The 17,042-nt window shown below is 34.3% G+C and overlaps 2 protein-coding genes across 2 annotated transcripts; both read left to right on the top strand.

The window, feature by feature from the left end:
• Positions 1 to 4,201: 4,201 nt before the first annotated feature.
• On the top strand, positions 4,202 to 7,759 carry LOC107365074 (vascular endothelial growth factor receptor 1-like). Its single transcript, XM_015932539.3, has 2 exons — positions 4,202 to 6,941; positions 7,005 to 7,759. The coding sequence occupies exons 1-2, from the start codon at positions 4,326 to 4,328 to the stop codon at positions 7,734 to 7,736; spliced, it is 3,348 nt and encodes a 1,115-aa protein (XP_015788025.3). The 5' UTR covers positions 4,202 to 4,325; the 3' UTR covers positions 7,737 to 7,759.
• Positions 7,760 to 13,212: 5,453 nt separating this feature from the next.
• LOC107365169 (endochitinase) lies at positions 13,213 to 15,150 on the top strand. The gene is made up of 8 exons (XM_015932642.3): positions 13,213 to 13,356; positions 13,412 to 13,618; positions 13,706 to 13,968; positions 14,027 to 14,130; positions 14,191 to 14,314; positions 14,374 to 14,559; positions 14,631 to 14,805; positions 14,863 to 15,150. Exons 1-8 carry the CDS (start codon positions 13,299 to 13,301, stop codon positions 14,937 to 14,939), a joined length of 1,194 nt encoding a protein of 397 aa, XP_015788128.2. The 5' UTR covers positions 13,213 to 13,298; the 3' UTR covers positions 14,940 to 15,150.
• The last annotated feature ends 1,892 nt before the right edge of the window (positions 15,151 to 17,042 follow it).

Here is a 17,042-nt window from a genome sequence, read left to right on the forward strand (position 1 = left end):
TTTCCAACTTCCCTCTTCTAAACAATTAACTGAAGCTTATAACAAGTTGATGTTCAATTGTCGCCGAACTTGTTGCTCAGAATCTTTTGCACCCAATGAAATTCTCAAACATGAAGAAAAATGCAGACTAGGTTTATTCCTTGAAGAATTTGATTTTAATATCGAGTTACCCTTTGTTTCAACTCAAGTTAGAGAAGAGCTTATTAAAGCTCCAAAAAGATTGGCAAACTTTTTGCCAACTCATTTAAAAACTGGTCAAGCAAACCTTCCTCCTGCTCAGAACAACCATGATAACAAATGGTATGATAAATTCAATCTTTGGGCTTGTTTGTCTAATCTAAAAGATTCTGATCCAAGTGATCCCCTCCTTAACCCTATTGCAATTCGTTCCCTTGCAAACTTTAGTTTAAACTTTTGGAACAACTACAAAAGAGTAAAAGATCCCACAGAACCTCTTGATGAAGATGAAAACTTCATTCAAAATGTCGTTGGTTTCGAACCAACTGTAGGCCATCGAGTTCCCTCTTCTGTCCCTCAACGACCTCATACCATATTCTGGTCCCGAGTCCCTTTTTATCTTGTTAACGACTCTGAAGAGTGGTTAAAAATTGCAGTCGGCCTTCCTCCTAAATATACCCCTCGATATAATAGAGATCTTGCTCCTGAGTCTGAAAGGGAACCAATTGGTCCTTTTGTAAGAATTGATCCCCTGGAAAGAATCCCTCCTGAACGCAGGGATGAAATCGTTCAATCTGCTCGCTACTTATTTCCAACATCCTTTAAAGGATTTACCTCATTAAAAGAAAGTAATGCACCCACTGGTAATGTTCAATATCAGCAAAACAGATTGAACAAGCATCGAGCTCAATTCCATGAATTCAACAGACTTACGGTAATCAATATGCCTCGATTGAAGCCTTCAACTGAAAACTTGATTCAAGAAGCAATCAACCTCCATCCATCACCTCAAACAACTTATAGCATTCATATGGCTTATTGCCGAATACAAATGATGGGTGAACCTTTGCAGATACTAATGCGACCACGACCTGTTTGGGTTGTAATCATTGATGGCTACCGAAACATTGTATTTGAAAGTTTCGTTTCTTATCCATATCGCATTGATCATATGGACACTCAATTTCATGGCCTTACTCATCGAGATATTAGAAATGCGAAAAACTTTGAATCTGTTCGTAACCAAATTCTCGAATTCTTCCTCACAGCAACATCAATCATTGGCGCTGGCTTAATTAATCTATTAAGATCATTAGATTTGACTCAAGCTGAAATTGAATCTCTAAAACCAAAACTCCGAGATGTTACTCATTACTTCTCGCCTTATCAAGGAGTTCCAGCTTCCATCGCTCTCTCATCATTCCTATTATTCCCTAAATTCGTATTGAAACCTGAAGCTCATTCCCCTGCTTTAGAAGCAATTACTGCAATGAACATGTATCTTGCATTTTGGGAACCAATTGAAGAAATGGCTAGAATCCATGGTGGAATCCATTATGGAAATACTCAGCAAACTTGTGGTAACAAGCATATGGCTCGTCTATTTCAAATCTACGACAATCGAGTTCGTCAAGGTTTAGCTGAATGGCCAACCGACTGGACCTATCACCTTCGACATGGTACTCCTACCTTCAATCGAAGATGCGTTAGTCCTGCTAATAGTCCACAGTCAAATTACTATGATAGTGAAGATCGAGTTTCTGAAAGATCTGAAGCTTCTTCCTCATCATCCTCTTCAACTGCATCAAACCCACAAATTGGTCGAGCTTGTGAACCACCACATCCACCTAATCAACTCGCCATTGAACCCGCTCCTGAGATTCCCTTAATCGATCTCGAAGCTGAGGACCCTGAACAATTGCCACCTCCACTCATTCCTAGCCCTCCAAATTCCACTTCACCTCATTACACACCTCCAACTCCATTATCTCGCTCAAACTCTGCTGCCTCTGTTAGATCAAATCAGTCTAACAATTCAAACCATTCAAGAAATTCTCAATATTCAAATCATTCCCGAAATTCAAACAATTCTGCTCATTCAATTCATTCAGTCAGATCTCATCATTCACTTCCTTCTCAATTGCAACCATCTTATTTTAATCAACAAGCCAGACCTCGTTCCAATTCAACCTCCTCTCATCAAGCTTCAAACAATCAATTCCCTCCACCTCGAATTGATTTACCAGACTCTGATTCTTCTTCAACAATTTATTCATTCCTTAAGGAATCCGATAAATCTGTTGACTCTGGTTCCAGTTTATCCAGCTCACAATCTTCATTGTCTGAACACTCTGCATCTTCTGCATCTTCAGCTGCATCTTACAATGCACAAAGAGAGTTGCAATTGCAACGCATCAGGCAAATGATTGCTGAATTACCTCCACCATTTGAAGCCGTCCATGCACCAAATTCACCAGAACCCTTAGTTCTCTCACCCCCTGGAAGCGAAAGATTTTCTTCAACAGCAGAATCATATTCAACTTCATCTTCAAATTCCTATCATCTTTATTCTGGACCTGATTACTAGACAATTAAAGAACCAACCAGGAACCAGGAATTCAAACAAAACCTTAACCCAGTCAAAAGAAGACTTCATGGTCTTAATTCCTGGGAAGTGTTGGGTAGAAAAATTGGTCTTCTTTCAACTGTTCAGAACTTGTTTTTCATTCCTCATTAGTTCTTAAAAGCTTTTCATTCATTTCTATTCCTTTCAGAATCTCTAATTGTTTTAACTTTAAATTCATTTTCATACTTAAACTTAATTATTGTACACCGTATTGCTTTAGCAATCTAACTTATGCTTATTCTGACTTCTTCATTTGTTTACTCTTCAGTCACACTTCGTGCATATTTTTGGTTGAGCTCTTGTAAGCTTTTAATTCCTCAAATCTGACCACAACATGGTTGAAAATCTGGTCAACTTAAGAGTGAAATTTGAGACTCAAAATTGTGCACAAAAAGAAAGAGTTGTCAAATTGTCTTTCTTTTCATTAGCTTGAAAACGCTAATCCTTTTGCCTTAGCAAAGGCTAGTATTACCAATAAGGCAAAAAGTTTGTCTCATGACAATACTGATAAGGGTATCCTAGACACCTAAAAAGTGGCGTCATAGCCTTAACAGTGTTAAAATTGGTTTTTGCACAAAACCCAAAAAGTCGACAAATGAAGACAGAGATTTTTAATTTCTTACAAAATTTTCCCACCAATTTAATTTCTTTGTTTAACCTTTTGCATAAATACAAGATATCTTTAGATATTTCATTAACTGTTAATCTTTGCTCAACGCAAACCAGTTCATCTTAAAATTTCATTACTGTTCAACTTTCTATTGTTCAGCTCTTTGAAGCTTTCCTTAATTCTTACCAATAAAGTTACAGTATCTCAATACTCAAGTATTTCACCCTCTCCTAATTTCCTAAACAAAATTCAGTTCAACTCTATTCGAGTTCTAAGTGTTTTACTTGTGTTCAACATACACAATCTTAAGTCTTCGCGACCCAAGGGTTTCAGTCCCAAATAATTGTGTATCATAGCTTTAGCTATATTATTTATCTCTTTGAGATCTCAACTAGTAGTGCAAGTGTTGTATCAGAATTGGTTTCAAGACTTGGATGAGAATCCATGATGCGACCTCAAAACTTGTAGTGAAAGCAAGTTGTGCAATCTTTTAAGTCAGGCCTCTTACCCGATTGTAAATTCCTTTCAAATTGGGCATCGGATGGCTCAAGAATTTCAATATTTGGGGGTTTTACAGCTTCACAAATGAACAATAAAAAAGAATAAACAATTAAACAAAAATACGACATACTAGAGTCGAAGTTGTTAGTACACTAGAGTACCCGGTTAACGCAATTTTTTTTTCTAAGTCTCCATCTAGTGATAATGACTTTCAGAAATTGATAGCGCTTAAGATTTAGGTAATGGAAGGATTATATAAAATTTGTCAATTTGTAAAAAATCATAGATGGCGACTGTGAAAATTGCTTTAAACGGAACACAAAAAAATTGCGTTAACCGGGTACTCTAGTGTATTTGAAATATATTGCTGAAGCTTTGCAAACACTAATCAGATTTTGTGGTTATTACGTTATTCTCGCAAGAACTTTTTGATACAAATAGTAATGTTTTGTCACATAATCTAACAATTTTTATCTTATACAGGGCTTCATTAACAAAAAGGAAATAAATAAAAAAAGATTAGCATTTTGTGTTGAGTGATTGGTGGGTTTGTTTGATTTATACAAATGATATTATACTGCTGAAAGATGTATCATTTCTCAGTTGTACAATTGTTACCAATCCATTAAAATGGCCAGATCACAGCCTTTTGTAATGAGTAAATGTGTCTTTTATCTCTTGTTAGTATTCACTTTGGAGTCCGATGCTAACAAATGGACGCATGACAAGCAAACTATATCATGGAGTGGTTATACTTGGCGAATCAAGGATCGCTTTTGGGGTCCAGGACCAAACCAATTCACCGCTGATAGTGTTAGTGTTATCGACGATAGAATATTGAGTCTTACAACAAAACCTTTAAGTGGAGGAAAATGGAGTTCAGCTGAGGTTTACACTGTTCTTTCTCTTGGTCATGGAACTTATCGGTGGATCATTGAATCAGAAATCGCTAATCTTCCTCCCCAAGTTGCTCTAGGTTTTTTCACATGGGATGACATTGCTCCAAAAGAATTTTATCGTGAAATCGACATTCAAATAGCTAAATTTGGACAATCAAGTTGGTCAACAAACTCTCAATTCACTGTTTTGCCATCTAGAGATCATTCGAAAATCACTCGCTTTGCTGTTGAACCTTCTTCTGGTCGTACTCAAGCCGAGTTTACCTGGTCACCTTGTGGTGTTACATTCAGATTGACTAAGGAAGGTGATAAAAGACAATATTTCAATCACACCGATACAAGTTTACATTTGACTGCTGGGAATGAAAATGTCCACATAAATCTTTGGCTTTTCGATGGTCTACCACCAACTCCAAGGGAACCAGTTACTATCAATATTTCATCATTTACTTGGCTATCTCTTCAACAAACTAACCCAATTCATGTTGTAACATGTGCTAAACCCCATGTCGAAATTGAAAGTACAAACATATATTTTCATCCCAATTCTTCATATAACATCACTTGTTTTTCAGTATCAAGTCCACGTGCAAATTTGTATTGGACTTTTTATCGCTGTAAACCATTTGAATGTTACAATTTCCTTCGAAATAAATCAAGAGATTATTTGGTTGATCATTATGATGACAAATTGAATGGCGAGTCAAGTAAAATTGTGGTAAAGCAGACATCGGTTAAATCGACATTGAAGATTGACAAAGCAACGACAAGTGGAGTTTATCGTTGTAACTCCAAGAATAGATTCGGTTCCAAGCATGTCGATACTTATTTTATTGTAACATCAGCATTCAATGGGTTTAACCTCAAAGTTTCCCCTCAAAGTGAATTCATTGTCCATGATAACATTGAATTGACTTGTGAAGCCTCGAAATTCAAATACAACAAACTGGATTGGTACTTTAAAACGCGAGAAGAACTTTTGAATGTAAAACGACTAGAAAACTCAACTAAAATGACCATCATTGACTCTACCGATGAACTGGAGTCAACATTAAAAAGCACTCTTCTTATAACAGACATTGTTTATAAACTATCTGGCATTTATTACTGTAATGCAACAATAAATCATTTACAAGAAGTCGATAATTGCAGTGAATCGTCAATCAGCCCCGAATACTCGACAAAACAAATCAAAATAACTGCTCAGTCTAGTGTTAAGCCTAGTATAATAGATACCAATATGAAAGGTCAAGTGATAAATGTTTTACCAAACGCTATTCACGAGTTTTATTGTGCAGCTCAAGGTAAACCAAAACCTAAAGTTGAATGGTTCAAGAATGGGACGCTTTTAAGGCCAACAAGAAGATTTGTTTTTCATTCGACTAACAATAAGCAACGATTGATCATCAATGGACTGATAGAGAATGATTTGGGTGAATACAAATGCATAGCGTCTGTTCGTGGTGATAATGTGTCTGCCGTTGCCTACTTATCATTTTCAAAAGAATCCAATAAAAGCTTGATTAGTTTACTAATTATAACTTCACTCATTTTCGCCTTAGCATTGTGTGTCACTGCTTGCATCGTCGTCAAGTATTGCAAGGCGAAGCATCTTCAGTATTTAACTTCCAATCTTTTGAGTCCAATAACTTCCATGAATTCGTTCAATCCTGATCTTCCTTTAGATGAACAAGTTGACTTGTTATCTTATGATTCTGCTTGGGAGTTTTCACCTGATCGACTGAAAATAATCCAAACTCTTGGTGAAGGTGCTTTTGGTCGAGTTGTTCTGGCTCAAGCAATTGGTCTTGGCCAAACTGATTCAACACAACTCGTTGCAGTTAAAATGCTGAAACCAAATGCGGACTTTTTACAAATCAAAGCATTAATTTCTGAACTCAAAATACTCATTCACATGGGTCATCATCTGAATATTGTCAATTGCCTTGGTGCAGTAACTAAAAACAGGACTCATGATCAGTTAATGGTTATTGTTGAATACTGTAAATTTGGCAACTTAAGAAACTTTCTAAGAGAACGAAGAAAAATTTTCATCGACCAAATCGATCTTTATGACCAAAATGATGAATCCTCAAATGATGACAACTTTTCAAAGCCAAATAAGCACGATAGTTACGTTGAACCTCATAGTCTGAATGGGAATAGTTGCTCTACCATCAATAACGATTCTGGTAATTGTAGTAACTCTAATGACGAACGCCGAACTTCCATTAAAGAAAGCAAACTCGATCTAGATTCCAAAGATAATGAACAGTTAGCAACACGTAATTTAATTGCAATCGCTTTTCAAGTGGCCAGAGGAATGGAATATTTACAACAGAAAAAAGTAATTTCTTTAACTATTGTTCTTTTTTAATTATTGATACAATTGTTTTATTTGTTAACACAGTTGATTCATCGTGACTTAGCTGCTCGAAATGTTCTTGTGGCCGATAAAGGAGTCGTTAAAATATGTGACTTTGGTTTGGCGAAAGACATTCAGAAGGATTACAATTACATCAAGAAGGTCGACACTCCATTGCCCATAAAATGGATGGCCATTGAGTCAATTGGTGATCGACTCTACACAACTCAATCTGATGTCTGGTCATTTGGGGTTCTACTTTGGGAAATATTCACTTTGGGCAGATCACCTTATCCAGGTTTACCTGCTGATCAACACTTCTATCTCAAGTTGGTTAAAGGATATCGAATGGAGAGACCAGACAAATGTCCACAAATAATTTATAAGATAATGACAGATTGTTGGCTATCCATTCCAATTGAACGACCCAATTTTAGACAGTTGGTCAATAGATTGGGTGAACTGATCGACGAATCCATCCGTGATTATTATATTGAACTGGACACTACTTATAAGAATAATGAAGCTCTTAAACTTGGCAAAGATAATACTCATGAACATAGTTATCTAACGATGGGCTCATCGTCCAACTTAAAATTAAAAAATGAATATAAATACAACAGTTACATGACTATGGGCGAATCTTCAGGTAATAAAAAGACTGTAGATGTGAAGTCTTCGCCTGATAATCCATTCCCACATTACGATGCTATCAAAATTAGAAAAGAAAATATAAATCCAATGGAAGTCGTATCGATGATTCATTTTGATAACTGAATAAACACCGAAAAATCATCTTATTTTCACTACTAACCTGTGTGGGTAAATTTTAAACTTTTTGGTTTTTTCCTTATATCTTGTAAGATAGTGTTTGAATTTTTCTGAAAATTCAACATGTTATGGTTGGATCTTAGTGTATCTTTTATATCTGAGAAATGCAGAGTGAAAAAACTAAGGTCACTTCACAATCATCGCTCAAACTCTGAGAAAATTTTTTTTCGAGAATTGCGTTTAGAATAAAATTTTAGCTTCAAAAAGGCGCCTTGGTCTCAAAAATTTGTTTTTCTCTATGAGAGTTTAACATGTATCAGCAAGGCATTATAGTTTATTTTTCGGTACTTTAGCGAACTTCAGTATAAAACGCAAGATGAAGGATATAAACAGAGAATAAGAATCGCCATGAGTTGGAGTCAAAATGAATAATGTTAATAATTTGGACCATTATAGCTGTAGTTTAATTACAGCGAATCATAGCACTAACCAGCGTTTCAATAAAATGGTCAATTGTGTTTATTGTTTGTTCTTATAAGTGTTCATTCTGTCACCAAAAGTTGATCCTTCATCGAAATCATATTGAGCTGAAACTTGATAAAAGCTCAACAAAACAAGGCTCATTAAGCAGAAACAAATAAGACTTAAAACTTTCATTTTGATATCAATAGGCACAGTAAAAATCTGAATCTTGATTGATCATTTTTATACAAAATAGTAGCATCTACACATCTACACAATATATAAAGTCAAAACATGAAATTTTTGAGTAAAGATTGTGGCCAAACTAAAAGGATTTGTATTTAGCCTGAAAGCCATGATTAAATTTCATCCACGCAAAATAGTCAGAGCTTTTTCGGAATTGAGGTTACTGAGAAATTAGCGTCCAAACAGGTTGGGGGAAAAAATGCAGAATCCGTATCTCTTACTATTGACTTAGGGGGAAAAACTTTTTGGTTATTAAGGTTGGTGGTTTATTGCATTAGAAGGATAAGTAAATCAGTTTTAACCCTGCACAGCCAACAAAGGTTCAAATCTCAAATCAAACTTTTTTAGTTTTTCTCATTGACATTAGTTTTTCATCAATAATTTGAGTCTCTGATTTATCTGAAATTTGGATTGGATTGTATTCAGTGAAAGAAATTTACTATCAGTCATGATCGGGCTCAGCTTGTTTACCTAATGGTGTAATATCCTTTCCATACAATTCCTAACGTTTGGAAGCCAATCAACAACTGATCTTCATGAAAGGATATCCTCGCCATCAGTAATTTATGTTTCATCAAAGACGTAAAAGTCTCTGGCAAGTGCTCACAGATTTTATTTCCAAATCGTTTCATCAAAACGTATCTGGGACTAAATCACGAGATCTAGAAGATCAAATCCTGACTGAATGCAGGCAAGCTCAATACCTTCACTTAATTTGTCTCGAAATTTTTTTTGTTACATTAGAGGCATGAATGCTTGACGGACGCTTCTATCTCCGTACCAAATATTTGGCCAGATGAACAAAATCCGTTAATTTCCTTTGAGTATATTATAAGAATTTACTCTTGAATGAAAGGTTTTCCATGGATCAAATCGGGCATCGGATGGCTCAAGAGTTTCATTATTTGGCTGTTTTATAGATTCACAAATGAACAATAAAGCAGAATAAATAAGTCAACAAAAATACGACATTCTAGAGTCAAAATTGATAGCACGGTATTTGAAATATATATTGCTGTAACTTTTCAACGCAAACATTCATCAGATTTGGGATTATTAGCGTTATACTCGCAAGAATTTTTGATACAAATAGTAATATTTTGTCACATAATCTGACAATTTTAATCTCACACAGGGGTTCATGACAAAAAGGAAATAAAAAAATAGTCTTTTGTGTGCAAAGGTTGAATTGATAGGTGGGTTTATTTGATTTATCCAAATGCTATTATACTGCTGAAAGATGTATCATTTCTCAGTTGTACAATTGTTACCAATCCATTAAAATGGCCAGATCACAGCCTTTTGTAATGAGTAAATGTGTCTTTTATCTCTTGTTAGTATTCACTTTGGAGTCCGATGCTAACAAATGGACGCATGACAAGCAAACTATATCATGGAGTGGTTATACTTGGCGAATCAAGGATCGCTTTTGGGGTCCAGGACCAAACCAATTCACCGCTGATAGTGTTAGTGTTATCAACAATAAAATATTGAGTCTTACAACAAAACCTTTAAGTGGAGGAAAATGGAGTTCAGCTGAGGTTTACACTGTTCTTTCTCTTGGTCATGGAACTTATCGGTGGATCATTGAATCAGAAATCGCCAATCTTCCTCCTCAAGTTGTTTTAGGTTTGTTCACATGGGATGACCTTGCTCCAAAAGAATTTTATCGTGAAATCGACATTGAAATAGCTAAGTTTGGACAATCAAGTTGGTCAACAAACTCTCAATTCACTATTCTCCCATTTAGAGATCATTCGAAAATCACTCGCTTTGCTGTTGAGCCTTCTTCTGGTCGTACACAAGCCGAGTTTACCTGGTCACCTTGTGGTGTTACATTCAGATTGACTAAGGAAGGTGATAAAAGACAATATTTCAATCACACCGATACAAGTTTACATTTGACTGCTGGGAATGAAAATGTCCGCATAAATCTTTGGCTTTTCAACGGTCAACCACCAACTCCAAGGGAACCAGTTACTATTAATATTTCATCATTTACTTGGCTACCTCTTGAACAAACTAACCCAATGCATGTTGTACCATGCAATGCAAAGTGCAACCGTGCGAAGTAAAAGCAATATTGGCCAAAGTGGACCGTCTTCAAAAGTCGAGTCTTATTGGTAAAATTCATACAATTATACGCACGACGATTTTATTTTATTTTTGAATAATAAATGTGGTTTAAATAAAGCACTTATTGTGCACTTACACCGAGTTTCAATAAATTTATAATTTAAGCTGCTTAATTCATAGTCAAATTCTGACCTGCTTTCAAATTCGTGTAATAATTTCAGATTTATCCAGAATTGCTAGGCTTGTAAATTTCTTAGTATTCAGCCATTTTTGTGCCACCTGAACGTATCTTTTCCTAATTTTAACCAACAACGACAAGATCTTCCAGAAATGGCAGATCCATGATCAATAGATTGAGAAAAATTTTTCCAAGTTGCTCTAAGATTTTATAAATCCTAACTTTACATTAGGTCAGATTAATAATTTTCATCTATGAACCAAGTTCAGGCTCAGCCAGCAGACTGTAAGTACCGATTTTTTAAAAAAGCTCAAAATTTTCTTATATTTCGGAAAAAAATTGCAAAAATGATTGAAAATTAGACAGTTATGGATTACTTGTTTTTTGATATTTTGTTACAGTGAACTTCAGTCTAAAAACTTCTAACGTAAGATAAAGGATGCAAGAAGAACATAAGAATTGCCATGAATCGCAGTCAAATTATCATTAATTTTGACCATTACAACTGCACTATTACACGAAAACTAGTAACAGTAGTTAGTTTAATCACAGGGATCATAGCAATAACACGAGTTTCAATAAAATGGACAATTGTGTTTATTCATGTTTTGTATTCTTTAATACTTTCAATGATGGAAACTATTATTCATCAGAATATTTGCTTTAAATTAAAACGCTGGCCTTAATCTGTACAAGGACCTCCGCACTTCCAACATGGATTACAATCTTTCTTGGATCTGCATCTGAAAGGTCCATAACGATGTGATCGACCGCGAGTTGTGTAACACCATTCCTTGTTATTGGGCTTCTTTCCTTGACTTGAGCATCGAGACCAACAGAATCCTTTGTAGCAACCAAATTGATGACTTTTGACACAACTTTTGTTCTTATAAGTGTTCATTCTGTCACCAAAAGTTGGTCCTTCATCGAAATCATTTTGAGCTGAAACTTGATAAAAGCTCAACAAAACAAGGCTCATTAAGCAGAAACAAATAAGACTTAATACTTTCATTCTGATATCAGTAGGTACAGTAAAAATCTGAATCTTGATCAATCATTTTTATACCAAATAATAGCATTTACCTAATGGTGTAATATCCTTTCCATACAATTCCTAACATGTGGAAGCCAATCAACAACTGATCTTCATGAAAGGATATCCTCGCCATCCCTGATTTATGTTTCATCAGAGATTTAAAAGCTTTCTGTAAAGTGCTCACAGTTTCATCAAAACGTATCTGGGATTAAAACACGAGATCACTCGATAAGAAAAACGTTTTTAAATTTGATAACAGATCTAACAGCCGATAGCTTTTGCCACTTCCAGTGACTTTGCAGGCAATATAGAAACGTTATCAGTGCGAAACACGTTGAAAGAGGAAAAGATTTCATGTTGAGAGACAGCAGAGTATCATTATGACATTAGGCCGGAAACAAAGGATCGTATTTCTTGTTTGGATTCTGTTCTCATTTGCTCATTTTCTGATTCTCGAGATAAGTAAAGCAATTAATCTCAACATATCAATTCAACCAAACGAATGACGGAAATATATTGGCACGCTTCAAAAATTAGTAGAACTATATAGACAAGTAGACAGAATGCTCTAAAGCTTTAGCTTAAATGCTCTATCAGCAGATATTCAAGGCATCGAAGTACAAAAAGTAAAAACAGAAAACAGTATTGCAATTAACTCATTGACTACAAAGATACATTTTTTCATAATCTTTGATACAAGAAACACAATATGTGATGTTGAGATAGCATCCATGTAATTCATGGTCCTAGCGATTCATGATATTCTGTGAAACAGTTAGATGCACCATGTAATACAACTTATTAGGCCGAGGAATGTAACAGTGAATCTATTAATATTAGACACTCGAACATATTGAAAAGAATAAACTTAAATTTTAAATCCAAATGAAAGTAACATCAAACAACAGATTTTATTATAAGTAAAATATAAGTTGTTTATGAATGTAGAGACGCAAAATGCCAGAGCATGAAAAACTTGCAATAATAATATTCTGAAATGGATTGTTTGCCAAGCAAAAATTGCAAGAAATCATCAAGTTTTCGAAGATCATCGATGTATTCACCTGGACTGGCTTCATTCCCATTAATTACTAGCTGAATAAACGTAAAATTAATCTACATTCGCTGCATTTTCGAAATTTAATCAGCCCTGATTTCACTGAAACTTTCCTTTCATGAAATCAATCAAAAGGTCTTTTCATTTATGAAACAAGTAATTGTTGAGTGAATCGGCATATTTGGATTTATAAACATTTCTGGATTTGAAATTGTTGCTGAAATGAATAATGAATGAACTATTCAGTTTTTAAATCTAAAACGCTTTGAATCAGTCTTTCAATTTTGTTCATTAAGTTATTCAATGCAGTTCGGTATTAAACATTGATTTTCAATAAACTCTTAAACTGATTAAATTGCATTCAAAACCTCGACAGGACATCCTTATCATGATATCCCATTTTGATTTCAATCTCACCAGATTGTTTCAACTCGTCAAAGAGTTTGAATCATCATTCGATACAACTTTTACGTGAATTCTTTTAATCGTGTTTTTTGTCTTCTTAACCCAAAAATGAGGAAAAAATTGACTTTTGGGATTGTTTTGTCTTTTCTGTTTATTTTGGGTTTAGGTAAGAAGTTAATATAAAAGTGTTTTCTTCTTTTAATGTTGTTTCCATTCTCAAGGTGTTTATTTCTACTGGCGTCATGAAAAACATTATAAAATTGTGTGTTACCTCGCAACTTGGTCAGCCTATCGTCAACCACCAATGAACTATAACATCGATAAAATTCCAGGTAACATATGTACTCATGTAGTCTATTCATTCGTTGGTTTGGATGGTGAAAGTTTCGAGCTCAAGTTAATTAACCCAAAATTTGATTCAAGTGAACGTAAGTCAAGAATTGGCCTTTCATTGTATTTATAACAGTGTCTTTAGTCTATTAACTAAAGCAGCGAAATTCACCCTTTCTATTCAGATGGCCTTCAAAATTTCACTGCTCTTCACAAGAAATGGCCTCACTTGAAGCTTTTAGTTGCGATCGGAGGTTGGTCAGAAGGGGGAGTAAGCTATTCCGAAATGGTTAAGGAAGAGGAAAGAAGGAAAACATTCGTTGCATCTGTCATGAGTTTCCTTGAAAAGTATAAATTGAATGGACTCGACTTGGACTGGGAATATCCAGGAGAAGCAAGTCGAGGTGGTCATCCTGATGACATTGAAAACTTCTCCAAATTATTACAGGTCAGTCAATAGCATAAGATGTGCATAATGACATTTATTTTACACCATTTCTCTTTAGGAATTAAGAACTGAATTCGATAAACACCATTATATTTTATCTGCTGCTGTACCTGCGACTGAATATTATGTTAAACAAGGTTATTCAATACAAAACCTGACAAAGTAATTATTGACCATTAAATTTAATTAGTTTCAATGATTAACATTCACCTTTTTATTAAGATATTTGGATCAAATTCACATCATGACTTATGATTTACGTGGTACTTGGTCTGGTTCTGCCGATGTTCACAGCCCTTTAACTGTACGACCTCATGATAAGGCTGAATATGCAAAAACGAATGTCGTAAGTTTCTTTATACCTTAAATGGTCGATTGTCTAATACTTTTAGAATGCTATTTAAGAGAAATGGTCTTGAGTTATGGACCAACGGGGGAGCCACGAAAAAGAAACTGATGATCGGAGTTCCATTTTATGGTCGGAGCTTCACTCTTGTGAATAAAGACAATCCCCATTTGAATGCCCCAATAATAGGGCCCGGTGCTCCTGGTATTTACACCAATGAAAGCGGCATGTTGGCTTATTATGAGGTAATCAAAATTTACTGAGCAAGTTGAAAATTCAATGAATTACTTTATTTCATCTTGTTTGTACTCAATAGATATGCAATAATATGAAAAGACATGGTTGGACCAAGGAATGGGACGATGTTGGTCAAGTGCCTTATGCATATCATGAGGATCAATGGGTTGGTTATGAAGACGAAAAGAGTTTAATGATTAAAATGAAGTTGATTAAAGATGAAGGTTATGGTGGAGCCATGATATGGTCAATAGGTTAGTGTTTATGTTGTCATTTCAAGTTAACTGATCATTTGTTGTTTATTATTACAGACATGGATGACTTCAATGGAGAGTGTGGTAATAAAAATGCTTTACTTCAAGTGATTAACGATAATCTCAAATGTTGAACTTGCAACTTCAATTGCATGCAAGAACTCACTAGAAGTCATCATCAATACCATCATCATTATACAAACACCGTTTTAATTCCCATTAATGGATGCATTTCCAGTCAAGCAGATTGTATTGATGCATCATGAGCATGTATTTCATTTGAGGAGAGCGATGAGATCATAATTAAAGAGAAAGTTTGTGAATAAAAAATGTTTGGAAGTTGATTACTTGATGAAGTTAAAAATGAATTGATGGAAACTGAAGGCTTGAAAAACTGACAAGTGATTGATAGAATGAAAGTTTTACATTTATGACAAGTTTTAGTAATAGTAACAGAAGTCCTGTTATTTCATCAAATATTCAAATATAAACTTCGAATGTAAAATGGTGATTCGCGTAACTGTCTTAAATTCATTTACAACAATTAAGCTACAAGTTTCACTTTTATCAAGATATTGTAACTGGAACTGGGCTTTGGAACACTTTCAATATGAATTCTGCATTATTTTCATAATCATCTAAAAGAGACAAGATCATGTTCATATAATGATACATGTATTAGCTTATTTGCTTAAATGCACGAACGGGAGAATCATCACCGAAAAAACTATTCTCAAGAAAGCGATATTGATTGTAAATTGTTTACACTGTTATATGAGTTGATTGCTAAGCATAATTTTCACCAAAGTACAAGGCTCATAAATCGCGACTGATGCAAATATTTCAGGTAATATTATCTTTAAATGTTATTACGTGTAAAAAAGTAGTTTTGAATGAACTTAAAAATAGAAATGGATGTTGGTTTCATGTTCAATACGTTCGTCATTATTGTCTAGTGTAATACTTTTTGAAAGAAACAAGGTCCAGTTTAAAGAACATATAGAAAAGATTTTAACAAATCTATCGATATTAATAGAGCTAAAAGATTTTTAAGATTGGATGTATTAATACCGGTAGTTGAATTACCGTCAAGATGAAGTGTGGATAACTTGATAAAGCTATTTACAAACAATAGATGGAGCTATTAGCATTTCTGAAGCTCTTTAAAAAGTGACATCTATCAGATTAGATAGTAAATGCTGCGAATAGTCATTTCATGTTTACAATGAAAAGTTAATTCAGTTCGATAAATTTTTTAAAGATGAACATAAGCAAAAAGAAAAATCATGGCTTTGAATGGATCGAATATCAATCGAAAAATAAGTTAGACTTATTATTTCAAACTTAAACAACAAAAGATGAAACTAAATCATTGTTAACTGTTCAATTGGATCGTGCTCGGGGAGATGGTTTCGATTAACTAGAATTGGAAACGAATATAATAACAACTTACAGTAAATTCCAAACGTGTAAAGGAGAAGTTCATTCACATGGTAAAGAACACATCAAGAAAATAAGATAATCCAATGGTTAGAAATAAATTAAACGATTTTTAGAATTAGTTTTCGTTTTCTTAGCAAAGAATTTTTCTATTTGCAAAATTTTCCATTTTTCACGTTTGATAAAATGAATCCAAAATATTGAGATAAGACAACTGCCTAAAAGCATAAAAATGAAACTCATTGATTGATTGAATTGATTTTGATCAAAAAACTGATTTCAAAAGGTTGGACAATCTCAGCTAAACTGCTATCTACGATCACTACGAAAAGTGTGATTCTGAACATAAATGTGTTTGTAAATATCGTTGATATTAATCTTTTTTTATTTTATTTGCAATCATTTGTATCTATTTTTCAACGCATTAGCTTCGTAAAGCAATGTTCAAAGTTAAATGTTTATAAGTGTAAATCTGAAGGAAAGAGTGAGATTCAACGAAAACTCGTGCAATTAAAAATGAATAAAAAAAGCATAAGAGAATATTTGTGTTAACGATGAGAAAAGATTTAAATTATTGACAGCAATTTGGAAGCTGATTTTGAATGAATAATTAAATGCACAACAAGACGATCAAAATTAGTCATTTTATGGATTTTTTATTAGACTCAAGTAACAATAAAACGAGCAGCTTGACTTGCTGCTTCCATTCACTTGGTTTGCAGCTTGTCATCTCTAAACCCTTCAAAAGTTAATCTTGGTTAAGTTTATGTGATTTACGCCTGTTTTAAATTTAACTT

This window comes from Tetranychus urticae, chromosome 3, assembly GCF_039701765.1.
Source record: "Tetranychus urticae isolate SD_2017Ah chromosome 3, NJAU_TeUrti_SD_1.0, whole genome shotgun sequence".
Lineage (NCBI taxonomy): Eukaryota > Metazoa > Arthropoda > Arachnida > Trombidiformes > Tetranychidae > Tetranychus > Tetranychus urticae.